Source organism: Lepidochelys kempii, chromosome 10, assembly GCF_965140265.1.
Source record: "Lepidochelys kempii isolate rLepKem1 chromosome 10, rLepKem1.hap2, whole genome shotgun sequence".
NCBI classification, from domain to species: Eukaryota; Metazoa; Chordata; order Testudines; family Cheloniidae; genus Lepidochelys; species Lepidochelys kempii.
In genome coordinates, this window is record NC_133265.1 from 69,844,717 (window position 1) to 69,863,040 (window position 18,324).

Consider the following 18,324-nt stretch of genomic DNA (forward strand, 5'->3'; position numbering starts at 1 on the left):
AGTACTCCTTTTCTTGTTACCAGCAGGGGAGCGGGGGGTGGGGGGGAGAGGGAGAGAACCTTTTGTAGTGATAATCAAGGTGGGCCATTTCCAGCAGTTGACAAGACCATCTGAGGAACAGGCCGGGGGAGGGGGAGGGAGAAATAAACATGGGGAAATAGTTTTACTTTGTGTAATGACCCATCCACTCCCAGTCTTTATTCAAGCCTAAGTTAATTGTATCCAGTTTGCAAATTAATTCCAATTCAGCAGTCTCTCGTTGAAGTCTGTTTTTGAAGTTTTTTTGTTGAAGAATTGCCACTTTTAGGTCTGTAATCGAGTGACCAAAGAGATTGAAGCGTTCTCCGACTGGTTTTTATAATTCTTGACGTCTGATTTGTGTCCATGTATTCTTTTACGTAGAGACTGTCCAGTTTGACCAATGTACATGGCAGAGGGGCATTGCTGGCACATGATGGCATATATCACATGGGTAGATGTGCAGGTGAACGAGCCTCTGATAGTGTGGCTGATGTGATTAGGCCCTATGATGGTGTCCCCTGAATAGATATGTGGACAGAGTTGGCAAGGGGCTTTGTTGCAAGGATAGGTTCCTGGGTTAGTGGTTCTGTTGTGTGGTGTGTGGTTGCTGGTGAGCATTTGCTTCAGGTTGGGGGGCTGTCTGTAAGCAAGGACTGGCCTGTCTCCCAAGATCTGTGAGAGTGATGGGTCGTCCTTCAGGATAGGTTGTAGATCCTTGATGATGCATTGGAGAGGTTTTAGTTGGGGGCTGAAGGTGATGGCTAGTGGTGTTCTGTTATTTTCTTTGTTGGTCCTGTCCTGTAGTAGGTAACTTCTGGGTACTCTTCTGGCTCTATCAATCTGTTTCTTCACTTCAGCAGGTGGGTATTGTAGTTTTAAGAATGCTTGATAGAGATCTTGTAGGTGTTTGTCTCTGTCTGAGGGGTTGGAGCAAATGCGGTTGTATCGTAGAGCTTGGCTGTCAACAATGGATTGTGTGGTGTGGTCTGGATGAAAGCTGGAGGCATGTAGATAGGCATAGCAGTCAGTAGGTTTCCAGTATAGGGTGGTGTTTATGTGACCATTGCTTATTCTATGCTGAGCCTTTGAGGTTTGGAAAACTAATATCTGGGGGCGTTAAATTAGCCACTAGAGGCAGCCTACCATGCAAACAGTTACAAGCTGCTAATATAGGGGAGATTCACAGGGAAGAGTTCTATACGGGGCTAGGGTTTATATTCCTGCATTTGCAAGAGCATTCTGCTGTCTTGGCCAGTTCTGTCGAGGCTGGGCTTCTCTCCTCGCTTCTGTATAAAGATCTGAGGCACCACCCTTTGCTGCTGACTCCTGGAAGCCAACAGGACTACCGTGGTCATGAGAATCACATTTTGGTGGTGTTTAAAAGATCAGACCCAAGGGCCACATTTTAAAGGCTTTTAGGCACAAACTTTTGGTTTCAGTTGGAGGTGGGTGCCTAAATACCCTTGAGGGTCTGAGCTCAAGTCTTTGGTAAAGAGACACATACGCTTAAGATGCATTGTAACTAGAAGCATATGGAAGCTGAGTAGCACTAGGAGCAGAAGGATGTCTGCTGTTGAGTCACAATCTCTGTGCAGAGTCCGGGAACCAGCCACAGATGTAATTTATGACAAAGCTGGGCCTAAAAAGTCAACCATTAGTGTGCTGCTTTATTGCCACCTTCCTGGGGAATTCCCCATAGATGAAATGGGCCCTACTAGCCATTGCATGGTACTCCCATAGGTCACAAAGGCCACAAACGTTCATGGCAAAATGGCTTGGTCCTCACTTGGGCAAAACACCCCAGTTTGAAGTCAGAGGGCGAACTACTTGAGGAAAGCCTGTGGGAGGCAAGCCAGTGACTGCTGCCCTGCCTGCTGTCGCATATCCCTGGAGGATGTTGGTCTCTTCTCCCCAGATCTGCCACCTGCCTCCAAAGGGGAAGATTGCTTACTGAAAGTCAAAGCATTCAGCAGTCTGCAGCCCACTGTTCTAGTGACAACAGCTGACCACAAGGAGGCAGCAGTGGCACTGTCTAGTGCTAAATTATTAAGGGCTGACTTTCCCAAGGGGCAAGCTCTCCTTGGCGGCTGCAGTTTGTGCTTGTTCCTTGTGCCCCAGTGATGGCATTGTGCCTCCAGCTTACGTAGGCTGGGCCTCAGCCTTTTGGCAAACGTACCCCCAGAACTAAGGACTGATTGATTCAAAGCCTGCTGAAGTCATTTGGAGTTGCAGGTACACAAGGAATGCAGACCTGGGCCATAGATCAGCTCAAACCAAAAACACATTCTCTGAGCTCCCTCTGCTGCTCAGTGGAGTCATCTAACAGACACTGAGCCTGATGCTGCTGCTCTTAACATCTGCTTCTAAGCAACCCGCAGGGTGGGTGAGTGTGGTTCGAGCTCTCCCCGACCCATGCAGCCCCCAGGAATCCTTTAGCAGCCTCTCCAGGCCAGAATGACTCAGTCTTCTTATTGATTCCTCAAGGAACAGCTGCTGGGTCCAGGCAGAATTGGTGATCAAACAGGAACAAATCCTGAGCACCACCAGGTTTGCCTGGCTCTGGGTATCCAGCAAGGCCTAGTGTAGAAGTTACAATCCTGAGAAAGTAACAGCGGAGGTAGCTTTTGAGGGCAGTGCCCAACCCCATATGTCCTACCAATAACTAGCACCTCCAGAGGTGGTCAGTATTTCTCCATTATCACATGGGACTCAAGTCTAGTGTCTTACTCCTACACCCTCTCAGACCCAGGAGTGTCACAGAGGCAGCTCTGTGAGCTGCAGGCACCCCTTTCCCTGTCCGGGAATAATGACTTTGCTCTGTATAGGTCCCAGCTTAGATGGCAGGATTAGTTTGGCTGCAAGTAGGCGAGACTAGAAATCAAACCAACCCGCAGCACTGTTCTGCTTCTCCCTCCCATCTCTCTCAGGCCTTCCCGCTCTCTTCTGTTCTTCCTCATCCCTTCCCCATGGCAGGGGTCCAGATACCACAGTGCCAAGGACCTAGATAAATGGGTAGATCTCATTGGGCTGACTGAAGATCCAGATGGAGAGCAACACTTTCCTCACATGGGGTTTGGGTAGAGAAGTGATACTGGCTGGAAGAAGCATCTAGAGGCCTGGCCAGTGCCAGCACAGGCCTCTAACACTGTGTTGGCCCATCCTTGGTCAATAAAGCTTATGATTCAGGGGAACATCTGGATTCCCTGTTGCTGCTAAAGGCCACCAATACCATGTGGGACAATGGTGCCTTTGTCCATCTACATTCACTGTCCTATTCTCTCCCATCCCCAGGCACCAGGCTGGTTAAAATGCAAGGGGATGAGCATGTGGGAAGCCCCAAAGCTGATGGGATAGAAGAGCAATCCCACTTCAGGGCCAAGCCTCTGAAGCACCACAGACAGACAGCAGACGGACAGTGTGAAGGCCTTTACTGAAAGGGAGGGATGCGGATCTAACTGCAGGCATGAAGCTGCTGTTTAGGCTTGGACTTTCCACGTCCATGTGGGACTCAAAGCTGCACTGCACCTTCTCTAGCTCAACTGTCTGGGCTGCTGGGTCCCTCCCTGTGATGAGCAGACACTGCTATCAGAATGCCCCCAACATGGTGCAAGTATCCTTGATGAATGAGGGGAGGAGGCTCTGCTCCCTGCTGGCATGGGCTGATCAGTGGGCTTGGGTAAGAGGTGGGAAAGTCAGTCAGTGGGCTGAGCTGCCTTGAGGTGGAGATTAGTCAGTTAAAATAAATAGTTTGCTGTTAAAATGCCAATGCTAGGCCAGGTTTGTGGGCCTACTGCCAACCCAGAGCTGTGAAGTTGATCTTAACTATAGCTCCTCCTGCCCCCATCACTTCTTCCGGCTCTCCCTCTGCAGGGCGGCTGCATGCTTCCGCAGCTGGCTCCAGCACTTGGGTACCTGCTGGCTGAGTCCTGACAGGCGCTGCAGTCTAAGAAAGAGAAGGCAGGGGCTCAGACTTTGTTTTTTCCCTGTCCCTGAGTTCTCTGGGCTCTACCGAACCAATTACAAATAAATCCATGCGAATTGACCACCACCACCTCCAATGCAGATCGAGATCTAGAACAGCCAGACACCTCTTCATGTGCCATTCAGGACACTGAGATGGGCTGCTAGAATGTCAGCAGCCAAGCTGACCCCCCATTTGTGGTCTCATCCGATAGCCTGTGTGAGCACAAATCATGTGTACCTGCCATGGACTAAACTAAGGTCTGCTACAAACTTGTTCTTCTGTGGTTGGTGATTTGAGCTCTGTCAGAGCAATGGGCTAAGGGGGTCGCCAATTTAAATAGTAGAAAGGTGCAGGCTGGAAAGGCTTTTCCTTGGGACAGATCTATGGAAAGGGGAGGCATTACTGAGCTGGTGCTAGGGATGAAAGGTTCTCTGTGCCCTAAGCTAGCCTGCCACTCCCCTGGCTCAGGCCTAGAAGGAGAAGAGAGAAAGGTGTTAGGTAACAGAAACCTGCTAGGCCATTTCTCCCAACCCCCACCGCTAGGCTTCAGTGGGTTTTGGATCAAGCCTTACGTTTGAGAGGCTGAAGTCAATGGAGGATTCCCATTGACTTGGATCAGACAGTCTTCCAAAAGTAACAGCTCAAGACACAGGTCATCCAGTAAGTGATGTAACACTGCCATCTAGTGACAATATGAGATAGCAAAGTCTCTGCCTAGCAGGTGGAGTTAATGTAGCCTGAATCAAAGATGCAATAGCTCCTATTCAAGCAGAGAAACCTACTGTGTATGTTCAGTAAAGGAGGAGTCTGCCCTGCAATTGTGTGCATGGGGAAACAGAATCATCTGGAGAGATCCACAGTCTCTCCCTTGCTATGCCCAGAGCAGCGTCCCCAGGGGCAGAGCTGGATGCTTGAGGTGGAGTGTCTGTCTGCTCTTTGGCACAGACCCAGCTCCCCCGGTATAGCCCACAGTTTACTCCAGTCTCACCCCAGTGATACGTAAGAACAAATCATACCAATCCACACAATCCCGCCTCAGGCCATTCTGGAACCTCACTGGGCCCTTTGTGGTCTAGGGCAGGACCTGCCCTACCAGGAGTGTGAGCCAAGTCCCAGCTTCCAACACTGCAGACTTCCTGGTGGGAAAAGCTTACCTGTCACGGAAGAAAATGTCACATCTCTCGACCCATGGCAGGTGCTGCAAGGACTCAGGAGGAGGCTCCGGTACTGCTGGGAAAACTTCCATGGACAGGTAGGAATCAAAATTAAAAAGGAAGATGGAGCTTTGCTTGTCTTTGGTCTGTGTCCGGGGACCAGCCTGCTGCTGCTGCTCATCCCCTGTGTGCCAGAGGAGAGGACATGCAGGATGCACATTCTGCAGAACCATCACAGGGGGCCAAGAGTGACCCAAGGCTACCATGGAGCTGGCTGCACCAATCTGCGTATACTGTTCTCAAGGCTGCTCTGATGTCAAGCTACTCAGCTGGGGAAGACCCGAATGGCCTCATTTAGAGCAGCGATCACCACGAATGACCAAATAGTCCTGAGCCACCAGCTGGCCACACAGGCCAAGGTCTGGAGTGGGTTCTGCTAGAAATCCACCAGCATGGATGTTCTCGCATCATGGCCTGTGCAGCACATGGGGCTGGCAAAGAGATGGCTATGTACGTGGCTATGCACTCCTCCTCCCCAGTGTTCCCAGCTGCTACATCACCCTGGAGAAGCTACTAATACATCAATACTTTCCCAGTGTTACTTGCAGCAGTGGGCTACCTGAGCAACTATCAGAAGGGGTGTGCTAAGATCACAAATGGGAGGGAGGAGGGGCCAGGCGATGGCTAACAGGAAGAGCGGTGCAACCAACTGATGGCAAGTAGGACGGAAGATGTCTAGAAAACATTCCCTCAACTAGCATCTTGCCCACCCTATGAGTAAGGCTGAGGACTCCTGCACCAGCTGACGGGGAATGATACAAGCACTCAAAGTCAACCAAAAATTTCACCCTAGCAGCACCAGTACCCTCTTTTCCAGGAGACCAGCTTCAGGGAAAGGGGAGGCAGCCAGTCTACTCAGCCTGTTACCTTGGCCCAGTTCAGCCTGTACAGCGATTGAAGCATGGGACGCACACTGCAGTCCCCATGGCCCCAGCAATGATGTTCAAGGCTTTCTGTCCCTGCTGCTCCATGCAAGTCCTGCTGCCTCTCACCAGTAGGAGGCACTGAAAGGCCAGCGTACGACTTGTGAGCAGCTTTCAGGGGGGCCAGCGTGCAGACAGATACCGGTGCACAGATGCTGCACAACAATGCTAATCGGCCTAGCGTCCAGGGCAGCTTGTGCAGATCTGTCAGCCACATGGGGAGACCCCACCCCCATTTCATATTGTGAGTTGACCCTTCTGCCTCCTAGGACTTGCTAGCTTGAAACCACTCCAGGAGCTGGAGACTCAGGGCCCCGTTTCCCCTCCCACCTGTGACAGGAGTGCATGGTAGCAGGTAGTTCCCTCCACCCGTTCCCTTCTGTGCCAGACTCCCTACCTCGGAGGAGCAGGCCGTGGTTCGTGGTATCCACGGTAAACACCGGTTGCCAGGGCGATGCTACTGTGTGAGAGGGTGGGGTGATGAAGTGGCAAACAGGCCGTGGCGCGGCAGTGTCTGTGAGGCACACTGTGCCATCCCAGGAGAACACCAGCACCTGAAATAGCAGCAGGGCACAGAAGCTGCATGGAGAGCACTTGCAGGGCCATTCCCGTTTCCCTGGGCTGGGGCTGGGGCAGGAGAGAGAGCCTTAAAGCCTTAGCAGGATGCAGGAACCCTGCAGACCGGAAATGAGGAGCATGGGCCGGAGCTGTGTGGAGAACCCAGGGCTGCAATAGCAAAAATGCTGTGGGTCAGGATTGAGGTGCAACAGCAGAGCACCACTTGCTGCACTAGGGCTGGCTCCGGCCACATGCTTTTAACCCTTTATTTTCCACAAGGTCCTGGTGCCTGTTTGGAAATGGCTGTCCATCTCTGCTGGTCACAGGGCTCCACATTCCACCTGTAGTTTATAACTGGGTTGGGCTGGACTTGCCTTGTGACCTCTCCACACCTCTGGGATTTCCTGGGGGTGCTGCCACTCAGGCCTCACCTCAGTGCTTGGTGACTGAGGCCAGCTGCTAGTGCTGTGCCCCCAGGCCCTACTGCACAGTCATGCACTTCAGAGGACACCGGGCCCTAGAGGGGGAGACTCGCAACACTCACTGCACCAGGTAAGGCTGGAATCGGTGCTACTGCACTGATGGTCTGATCTGGGTCCTTGGACCTGTAAAGTAAACCCACTCTTAGGATGCTGCTTGGGTGCAGATGCAGCACTTTGAGGAGCCAGGAGAGCGAGAGCTGCAGTGCATGACTCAGGGGTTCACAGGGGATTTAAGCCAAATGCTGCCCTTCTGAGAGCAGCAAACTGGGAGCTGGCCCTACCATCAAAGGTCAGATTGGCAGGAGCATGAGCAAACGGGAGTTAGGCAGGCACAAGTCAGGGAATTCCACCCCAACTTCTGTTCCAGGTTCTCCTGGAAGAAGGCCAAGCAGGCACCAGCATCACCTCACGGTGGCTACTGCAGGGACAATGCCTGCTGAGATATGGCTCCAGGCAGGGCTGTAGGGACAGGCCAAAGGGCAGCCTGAGCCTGTGGTCTCATGAGCTCATGTCTCACTGCGCATCAGCATCAGCCAGAGCTCAGAGGGAAGGAGATGCCCCGATCCATGCCTGAAGGACTGTGATTGTGTATTGCTAAACAAAGTGACTGTTGCTGCTAAGGTTGTGGTACTGATAATGGGGTGAGAGAGTTTGCTGGGTTGCTTCCTGCCTCGCCAAAGACAGTGGTGAGGTCTCCCAAGGGGAGGGAAAGTGTTTACAACTCTCTTCTAGCAAAGGGAACCCCCACCACGCCACTGAGACAATTTATCTAGCCTGTGACCAACCTCCCTGGGGCCTAGCAGAACCCACCTCACCTGTCTGCCAGGAGCACGGTCCTGGACTCTCTGGGCCCTGATATTATAACCAGGTGGAGAGACCCATCCGTACACAGCACCAGAAGCTGCACTTTGGGCCTAGGCAGCTGGTCCGTTGGGGCTGTAGATGTCTGCAGGAAGTGGATGGTGCGGCTGAGACATCCCTCTGGAAGGGCAGTCACAGCTAGTGGAAACCCTGGGAAAGGCACAAGCATCCAACAGTCAGGAACAAACAGCAGTTTGGAGATACAGGCGCCAGCACTGAATCTGGCCTCCACCTGAGAGAGAGACAGCCTGGCTCCAAGGAGGTGACCTCCATGTGAGGGAAGCTCAGCATGGTTCCACCCCACCCATACTGAACTAATGGGCACCTCTGTTAGTACCATAGATAGCTAGTGACTTGTATGGGAGGGAAGTTGAGCATGACTCAATCTTATTGGCTTAGCTAGGAATTGGGCCAGGTTCTGTTTTGGGCTCATTTTGCCTGCAGTCCTCCTGGCTGTGGTGCAGCATGGCAGGGTTGCCACCTTCTCAGCTTCAGCCTAAGGAACCCAAACTTTACGTTGCCATGTAGCGGTGCAGTATCACAGCCTGCTCACACTGCATCACCAATGGATTTGGGTGGGACTGTGGCCTGCTCTGGTGCAGTCAAAGGACCAGCCCAAGTACAGAATAGGGCACGCTCTTGAACTTTGTTCTGGGAGGGTCATTGCATCACAGCCCGGTGATGCTGTGAACCTGTCATCGGGAATCAGACTGTCAGGATGTAGTGACACTGCTTCATCCCCACAAATAGCGTGAGGCTACGTCGTCCAGATGGAGGAATGTCCCGAAACCATCCAAGCAGGGCACTGGGAGCTTTAGCTGCTGCAAACATAACTGTGGGCCAGCCCCAAAGGCATTTTGGTTTCACTGTCCTCTTGCAGGACAGGGGATAGTTCTGTCAGAACTGGACCTGGCCCCTGAAAACTCGGGCCATGTGACATGACAGACTCTGCTACTCAGCTAAGGCCACCTGGGATGTTTGGCCACCTGTGGCTAGGGAACAAGCAAGCCTGCAGGTTTTTTTGGAAAATGTTCTTGAAAACCCCTCTGTGATCCAGAGCCTGCACATCCAGACCCCCAAGTCCCCAACAATTCCAGCAATGGGAGAGCTCACCTAGACTTCTGTCCCACACCGTTATCGTCCCATCTTCACATGCCAGAGCCATGTAAGAGGAGCAGGAGGTGACAGCTGAGCAGGTGATTGGAGCAGCGCATGGCCAGACAGTATCAGGTTTTAGCTCAGCATCTGGAGGGAGAAGCATGGCCTCTGAACAGCTGAGCCTCATCTTCAGGGAGAAGGGGAGTCCCTGTCCCCGTCCCTCCACATCAGCCCCTGGTGTGTGTCAGCCTTCTCGGGCTGAGTACAGTGGGTGCAGGTCAGGAGCTGCCTGCTGCAGTGGCCTCACTTGGGACACTGTCCATCTGGAAATCCTCACCATCCAGCTGCCACCCTGGCCTAATGGAGAAATGTGAGCCATGGGGCCAGTTCCTCTCCTCTCCTATGTCTCACTTCTTCTAGCTAATGAAAGCTGGCTCAACCCCCTCTCAACATTGGCCAACCGAGAGTGAAATGAAGTACTCCCTGCCCCCCAGCCATGGGGCTAAGGATGCTGCCTTTACAGGGTTCCCATCCCAGCTTGTCTGGGAGAACAATCCCCTTCCTAGTGTCATTAGACTTTTAGCCCTTAAGCCTCTTCCTCCTACCTGGGCAGGGTGGAAGCACTCTCAGGTTAGACCCAGTTTCCCTCCCTGCTGTGAGCTCACTGCTGGTTGCTATGAATGACTGAATCAGAAATGCTGAGGCTGTGGGAGACTGAGCTCCATGGGGACAAACATACGGTGCCCTACCAGGGCAAAAGGTATGGAAAAAGTCAGGGGCCGTGCCCTCTGGGAAATGTCAGCCTGACCGTGGGGGCCCTTTTCAGGTCAGGAAGATACAAGGGGGCCCTATTGGGAAAGGTCAGAAGATCTCCTGCCAGTGCAGGGTTAAAGGGAAAAGCCTTTTTGTACAAACCACTTTTTTTAAAAATCTACAGCAGAAGTTTGAAAATAAGAACCCTGCACTCCTGCCCCCCATTCTTTCGCTTCTTACCCATTTTCTCCTTTGATGGCCGGGTGAGTAAATACAGGCAGAGATTGTGGCTTCCATTCCAATGCACAGTGATTCCAGTGGGCACGTCTGGAAGAGGGAGATCAGAGAGAGGAGAGGGGAGTGGGCAGCTTGAAAGCCTGGGTTGCTTCCCCTAAAAACAGTCCCAGGAGTTGAGGGAATCTGAGTTACACAGAAAGAAAAGGAGGACTTGTGGCACCTTAGAGACTAACCAATTTATTAGAGCATAAGCTTTCGTGAGCTACAGCTCACTTCCTCAGATGCATATCGTGGAGACTGCAGCAGGCTTTATATATACACAGAGAATATGAAACAATACCTATTCCCACCCCACTGTCCTGGGGTGTTTCATATTCTCTGTGTATATATAAAGCCTGCTGCAGTCTCCACGATATGCATCTGAGGAAGTGAGCTGTAGCTCACGAAAGCTTATGCTCTAATAAATTGGTTAGTCTCTAAGGTGCCACAAGTCCTCCTTTTCTTTTTGCGAATACAGACTAACACGGCTGCTACTCTGAAACCTGAGTTACACAGAGAAGTCTCCTGTGCCAGCTGCATCAGCACACTGGAGAAACTTGTCTGGGCTCCGCATCCCTTGGAGTTGCTCATTCAGAGCCTGAAACAGAACAAAAGTTCTTATTCCTGGTGATATTTCTTTCCCTGCCTGTCTGTTCTAACTGCCTATGTCACCCCCTCCCCCACCAGCTTCTCCCCCACACCTGGCAGTCCCCATTACAAGAGGTGGTCCAGGCAGCAGGAAGCCCAATCAACCCAAAGCCACTGGGGACATAGACGTGTTTGGAGAAAGAGATTTGCTGTGCAATGGTGTGAGAACTATGCCCCTCTACCTTCAATAGCCATGCCCCCAGTGCCAGCATATATTGAGAGCAGCAGGCACCTGACCTATGACAACTTCCTTGGGGTCTGGGCCACACAGCTGGTTTGAGTGATGAGACGTTGGCGCAAAGATGGCAGGCTAATGCACTGGTGCCACTTGCTGGCCTGCCTGAGGACAGGAACTGCTGGTTAAAATGCTGGAGACACTAGTTAGTTCGGCAAGAGGAAGGCTGTTTCTTTTACTGTATCCACAGCAGCCAAGCTGCCACAGTGACTCAGCCAGTCAGGAGCACGGGGCGTGCTCAAATGTGTCCACAGTGGGAGCCACATATTAACAGGGAGATTGTCTCAGGAGATCTCCCCTCCCATTCCCCATCGCCTGGCCCTGACTCTCTGTCATTCGTAAACCCAGAGCATCCCTCTGATAGAGTACCGGGGGAAAGTATTTATGGATTTGGGGCTTCTTTAGTGCAATAAGAACTTTTCTTCACAAGGGACAATTAACCTCATGGGCACCTTCTGCTCTTCTCTTCCTCCCTCCCGCCCTGTTTCTTTCATCTGGGAAGAAGAAAGAGAGCCAGTTCTCCATGCATCACCGATTGGGAACATCTGTTGCAGCAGTTTCTGTGGCTGCTAAATTATAAACAAAGAGACGGCTGGACACGGACAGAGAGCTTCACTGCTGAATCATGAACCAGAGGAAGGCAGTAAGCAATGACACTTGTTGCCCTTGGCCCACTCACAGCACTTCCTGGCCTATGGCAGTGCCCACTTCACTCTGCTTTGGTTAGGGCCACAAGAAAGTAGCCAATCATCCCTCTAGTCCTGCATCCTCCCTCCCAGGGTGACCAATGTCAGATGCTGCAGAGGAGGATATAAATCTTCTCTTGTACAGTAACAGACCATGGGGCAAGTTCTTATGAACCCAGCTAGCATTTTACAGGTGCCTAGTGCATGAGGATTGATAGCCCTTATCATTTTCATCCGGGCTTATGTCTTTGCAGATGCTATTCTTTGTCATAACAGTGCCTGATCTAGTTTGAAACTCAATATCCTGCAGCAGTAAGTTCCACAGGTTAATTATGCATTCTGTCTATCTGCTTTATATTACCTGGCTGTGCTTTGATTTCAGGTCCGATCTGCAGTATCCGGCCGGGCAGGAGAAAATGAAACACAGCATGGCTGAGGAAGGAAGGGATAATAAATACATGCTATGGAAATACCTTGATAAACAGGGCAATTCAACATGATCAGGAGTGGCTGTGGCCATACCCTGATGGCTTGTGACCAGGGAGCCAACGTCTTGGGCCCCGGTTCAGAGTAACAGTTGGGAAGTGCCCTGGAGATGGCGGTGTGTGATGGCAACTCCTGTGAATCCCTGGGCTGAAATGCCAGCATGCAAGGGTTGGAGGTGCACTCCTGCATCCCTCTCACCTGGGTTTCTCCTCCTTGCTGTCAGGCTCACTTTCTCTCTCCAGATGCTTTTGGAAGGTGCTGCGAAAGATTGCGTCCTGCTGTTCCCATTGGTAGTCTTTGATCACGTGATTCTGTCCCAAGCCGATCACACTGCCATCATCGATCTTCATCAAAGCCTCTAAAGGGCTTTTAAAAGTGCTTCCTGGATCGTGAACACCAAGGGGGGAGAAAGAGATCCAGAAGAAGCAGAATCCATTGAGATCTACGAAAGCTCTTGGGGGAGGGGTAACCCTTCCCCTTTCATGTAGGGTCATACCATCATGGAGGTGGGAGACTTGAGTCCATTCTCCTCCCTTGGGTGGAAGCACCTCTCACAGGCCTTTGACCTAGCATAAGGCCCAGGTCCATGGCCAGGAGCCAGCTCCTTTTACAAAAGCAATGGTGGCTGCTTTCTGCCTCACCTCTCCCTGGGGAAAGGGCCTAAACCCCAGGCTGCCTCCCTCTGTGCTCGTCTCTCTGATCAGCTGCTCTACCCCTGTATAGCTGGTATTGGATAGGGATCATGTGGGCTCAGACAGCCAGGCTGGGCCTGGCACTGCTTTTGGTAAGAATAAGGGTGGAGGAGAGGAAAGGCCACGAAGACCAGGCAGTAAGCAAGAGGACGAGATTCAAAGCTCCGTGGGGTAGGGATCGTATCTGCATGTGTGTGTGCCGTACCCCACTACCATAGAGCCTTGGTCACGGGTGGGGCCTTTGGGCACCACTGTAATATACATAATAATCATTAATAGAGGTGATGCATCACTAATGCAGCTGGGATACTAACAGCTAAGTAAGCAGCGAGTCCCACTCCAGGATCAGAGATGAGCCACAGGCAAGGGGCAGGGTGGAGCCAGTGGGCATTTTCCTGTAAGTTTTGATCTTTATGTTGCTATCCAGCCACTCACACAGAGAGAAACACAAAGAGACAGACACATAAAAGCACCCAAAGAGAGAGAGAAATATGCAGAGAGACACAACCATTATTATTTAACCAGACTTGAGTAAATTCCCACTTCCCCACCACAAACAAAGGGCCCGAGAGAAGGGGCCTGACCTGTCAGAGGTTTGGGCGACCTAACCTTCAGCAGCAGCACCGGGGGACTCAGCTTAGTTTCAACTCTGTTTGCAGACATAGGTGATTCCTGCAACGGAAAAGACAGTCACCCTGAGCACGGGCACTTCCAGGAGCTGCTCTGTGGCCTATGCTGCCTCATGCTACCAACAACGAAGTTGTCACAGCTGAACACCTGCAGAATTGTTCCCCTGGGAATCAAACCCTCCTCCCAGGAAGGGTTTGCAGAGTTCCCCTCCCAGCATGCTGCTCCCACTGTCCCTGTGTCCGCTATGTAGGCCATGCCCCATGGGCCTGAGGGAGCCAGAGCTTCCATCTGAAGGGAAACATGCACAGCCCCATGGGATCCTGCTTGCATTAGCGCTCCACTCTCAGCTCTTCCCCAGATGCCCCATCACCCAGTGCTCCAAATACCCTACCCTTTAGGGTACCCTAACTACCATTAGAGATCCCTCCCCAAAGGTCCCCGGATACAGCATGGTCCTGGGAACAGTATGTGATGTCTTCAGGCTCCAGTGAGAGTGGATCAGAGGTGAGGGATACTCAGATTGCTGCTGAGTACAAGAACCAGTGTAGGCTTCAAGGGACCTGTGATGGGGTAGAATCCCCTCTGCTTGGTTGGAAATGGGGAACCGGACACTTGCCACAAGCAGGAGGCCAGCATCAGCTTCCTGCCCTCAGCACTGGTCCTTGCACAGAGACATGGCTAGGTACCTGAATGGGGATTAGTGAGAGTGAGGACCTAGGTGTATGCAAGGGCGAAGGGGAGTTCTTGACATGAGTACTTGGAGCAGTAGAGAAGGGAATGTTAGGTGTTCATTTGCCTTGGGTCTGAGTCATTGGGGGCGGGGAGCTGGCCTGTCAGTGCTGAAGAGCAACTCCTGTTAAATGGCAAGGCCAGCCTCTGCTGATCTCGGGTCTGGCGGGGACTAGCCCAGGTGAACACTGGAATGGATCTACTGGATGCTTAGAACAAAGAGTGTGACCCAGATTCCTGGTGCTCCTCCCCAAAAGGTGGGATGCAGGGGGTTCAAAATACAGCCACCAACTCAACATCCATAATCTTCCTGGAGAGCTTGGTAAGTTCTCACTCAGGCCTTGGTTACCGTGTCTGCAGAGCCCTCTCCTGGCAGTTCCAGACTTTTCTGCCAAGGAAAATGAAAGAGGCTGTGGTTAGTTCATACAAGCTGACCATGGTAATCCAGAGCATCCCCTTCTCCACCTGAGCAAGTGGGGCTCTGACACACAGCCAGGTCTTCTCTTTGGCATGGGACTGAAAAATGAAGCCAATTCAAAGCCCAGACTGGAGGATCAGCTTCCCTGACTCACACTTGGAGATACCTCACCCAATTCTCAGTTACACTAAGGCCCTTTTTGGCCATTCTGCCAGTATGAAGGGCATTTCAGGGGGTAGAAATGGCTGCCTGAGAAACTACCCTGCACTGGATGCCTCCCCAGTTGGGGGCAATACTTATGGGGAGGGGAGCACATTGAATTCTGGCCTCTGATCTCGAGGAACCTCCTTGGAAAACTTGACCTGTGGGTGACAATAGTGGCCCAACAATACGAGGGGTTTGTGAAATGTGGGTTGGGTGACAACGTCCCCACTTTCTTCCCCATCAGGGTGCTGACAAACCCGCTCAGCCTGGTGGAGCTGTGAAAACAAGGGCTATGGAAAGAGATGGAGGTGAAAGGGCAAGACAGAAGATATCTCGGTAGGAAAGAAAAACATTTTGCACCATCGACGCCTGGCTGAACCTCCTCTCTCTGAAAGATGACACTACTGCAGCTGCCTGGGCATGGTCTGTCTCCTTCAGCCAGGAATCCTTAGGCAATCGGTAGATCTCCAGCCAAGCCTCTGTGCTGCCTGCATTGGGAAACTGCATTGAGCAATTGGAAAGGAGGAGAAAAGGTCTCTCAGGCAAGAGGACGCTGCTGTTATGTACCCTCAAGAATGGGATTAGGGTTCCCTTTCAAATGTAGGATCCCCCAGCTCATATCCCCACAAAGCCCCGTGTTGGGGATGCTGATCTAGGGACTGGAGCTATACTCACTGGGTCATGTTGCAAAGTGGTCTCCTATTGGCTGCCTGTGGGGTGTCACATCTGCTTTTCTAGCCCTCAAGGTTCCACCAGAGCCCCTTTGTGGGCACAAAGACCTTGCTGGGGCAGAAGAGGGCATTCACTTGGCTCTCACTGCTCTGAGACAAGAATTGTGACGAGGAAACCCCTGTGATTTGGCGAGGGTTGTTTGCTGCAGCAGGTTCAGGAAGAGCCTCTCTGTGCAGTTCTCCAGCCTGTGTCAGAGCAGAGAGCCTCTCAGTATACAGGCCCATATGCTCCCAGTGTAAATGTGGGGCCTGGGGACAGGGTTGAGGAGCTGGGGTTGGTGATCAGAGCAGGAGGAGGGAGTCTGCTTTGCTTTGAATGGCCTGTCTGGCAGACCCAGAGGCACCACTGACCAGCCCCAGAGCGAGCTGCTTTCCAGGATTAGCTGGCCGCACGGGCTCGGTCCCTGCTGGGCCTTTGGTAGATGAAAGGGAGAAGTGTCAGCCTCCTTGGCTGGAGGGACACGTTGGGGTGACTGAGGAGGGCACTGGGGAATCCCAGAGGATGCTCCCTAGACTGGTGAGTAAGTTTTACAAAGCTCCATGAGCTGCAGGCCCCACCCATTGAAGCAGGACAGCCAGCATCTGATACACTTCCTGGGTCCCAACAGGACTTGCCTTGCAGCAGGATGCCTGCATAATCGCCCCTCTGGGAGAGCTCCGCCTCCACACAGGTGTTTCTCTTGCTGATCTCTTCCTGCCAAAGAAAGGCATGCCAGCATCAGAAAAGGCTGGGGCTGCTGAAAAGGGACAGTGATGCTTGCTGTGGTGTGCCCTTATTGCTAATGGACCCGGGAATTTGACTGAAAAGAGGCAGGCGCCCCGGGAACAGGTCTGGGAAGAACGTTCCATGCGCAGAGGGTTGGTGTAGGAGCAGGAGGGGAGGAGAAGATGCCCTTGTTCTTGGGGGTTTGCTCCTGCACCTCACAGTGCTCCAGGATTCTCAGGTAGGGCTGGAGGCCAGAGGTGCCTTTTTCTGTGCGCATTGGGCTAAACTGTTGTGTCCATTTTCTTCAGCTCCACACCTCATCAGAGTCAGGCCTCCACTGGCTTAGTGCAGCGGGCTCTGCATTGGGCTACCCTTGAAAGCCACTCAGGAGCACCAGCAGGTGCAGAATCTATCTTCCGCAGGGGGAGGAGTGTGGGAGAAAGGCAAGAAGGAAGCAGTGGCATGGGCAAAGCAAAGGTGATAAAGGCAGAGAGAGCTGAGAGCACAGACTGGCGGGGGGTAGACGGGGCAGGGCCTTGAAGACTGGGGCAGGAATCTCTACAGCCACCTATGGTTTTGGCCCTCAGTGGGGAGCCTTCAGCCCTGAGAGGCTCTTCCCAAAGCCTGAGCAAAGGTTCGTTCCTTTGGCCATGGGGCGTCCAGGTTGTCTGTGATCAATGTAAGGCTGGCCTTGGGCAGTGGGGGTGTTTGCAGAGAGCATGCCTGCAGGGTCCGTGTGCCTGTTGCCAAGCCTGAGGGATTCTCTGAAGCCAGGGACGGCAACAATGGGACACCCTGCCGCCCTGTGGGGTTTGTCACAAAGGAGGTGTGCAATGCACAGAAGGGGAGGGGGGCCGGAACCTGACAGGTGGCCAGAGTCCCCAAAGTCTTGACATGCAGCTATAGCCCGAGGCCCAGCCCCCTGTGAGTGGCTTGGGAGGGCCGAGAAGCTTTTCAACAAGCTAAAGAGGGGAAACAAGTACAAATTGTGCCCCAGCCTAGAGCTCCCTCCAGCCCAGCACCCCCCCCTCCAGCCCAGAGGCCCCCCACCCCACCCCACCCCTCTGCCCGAGCCCTCCAGCTTCCCCACCCCTTGGCCCAAGCCCCCCCAGCCCAGAGCCCCTCTGCCTGAGCCCCTTCAGCCCAGAGCCCGTCCCCCCCGTGCCTGAGTCGCTCTGGCCCAGTCCGCCAGAGTCAGACTCCACATTTTTGAAGACAGGCTTCTTTAGTGTTGAGTTAGTTTGTTGCTGAATGCTGATGCACCTCTGGGATTTTGACATCTCAGAGGAGATTCTGGGCATAACCTGGGGTCTGTACCAGGGATAATGCGGGTTCAAAGGGGATTACAGGTGAGTTATGCACCACTGACCCAGTTACCAGGACCTCTGATCTCCATTCCAGCTGCTGCCCTTAGCCACATGTTTCCTGAGTGCTGTTAGTAACCACGATTATTTATTACACAGAGACTTTCGCCTCAGTGCCCATGACACACACAGAGGACTTACCACTTCATTTAGGACTTTAATGAGCAGCAGACTGTCTTTGTAAAAATAAAAGAGACGGGCAAGTCCTGGAAGAGAAAAACAGAGGCAAGAAGTGGGTGGGAAGAGAGTGAGGGGCGCAGCTCAGCTCCTTTGGAGGGTGCAGTAATGGCACTAGGACTAGGTGCCTTCTGTGGCTCTCAGAAGACTCAGCCACAGCTTGCTGTCTAGTGACACACAGAGCAGTGCTGATGGCCCCAGCCAGAGGGAATACAGACGCTGCAGTGGGAGTGCTGCAGCCTGGGCAGACAGACTTATGCTAGCTCCACTTCGGCTACCATGCTAAAAATAGCAGTGTGGACGTTGTGGCATAGATGGCAATTGGCAACTTGGCCAAATCCAAGCCTGCCTGACCCCCTTGCTCTAAGCTCGGGTGGCTAGTCTGAGCTGCTACTCTTGCTGCCTCATCCACACTGCTATTTTTACAGTGCTAGCTTGAGCCCCACTAGCGTGAGGTCTGTCTGCTTA

At 52.6% G+C, this 18,324-nt stretch overlaps 1 protein-coding gene across 3 annotated transcripts in view; it reads right to left on the bottom strand.

The window, feature by feature from the left end:
• The window catches only part of WDR93 (WD repeat domain 93), a 22,853-nt gene continuing 4,529 nt past the window's right edge, over positions 1-18,324 (bottom strand). For all 3 annotated transcript variants that reach the window (XM_073304128.1, XM_073304126.1, XM_073304127.1), the window contains exons 4-17: positions 17,821-17,885; positions 16,221-16,303; positions 15,239-15,362; positions 14,606-14,644; positions 13,482-13,569; positions 12,404-12,587; positions 12,081-12,151; positions 10,115-10,201; positions 9,137-9,268; positions 7,978-8,173; positions 7,225-7,285; positions 6,520-6,676; positions 5,140-5,323; positions 1-3,964 (exon numbers count right to left, since the gene is read on the bottom strand). In XM_073304128.1, the coding sequence (XP_073160229.1) occupies positions 3,865-3,964; positions 5,140-5,323; positions 6,520-6,676; positions 7,225-7,285; positions 7,978-8,173; positions 9,137-9,268; positions 10,115-10,201; positions 12,081-12,151; positions 12,404-12,587; positions 13,482-13,569; positions 14,606-14,644; positions 15,239-15,362; positions 16,221-16,303; positions 17,821-17,885 (1,571 nt within the window). In that variant the 3' untranslated portion in view covers positions 1-3,864. The remainder of the gene's footprint in view (positions 3,965-5,139; positions 5,324-6,519; positions 6,677-7,224; positions 7,286-7,977; positions 8,174-9,136; positions 9,269-10,114; positions 10,202-12,080; positions 12,152-12,403; positions 12,588-13,481; positions 13,570-14,605; positions 14,645-15,238; positions 15,363-16,220; positions 16,304-17,820; positions 17,886-18,324) is intronic.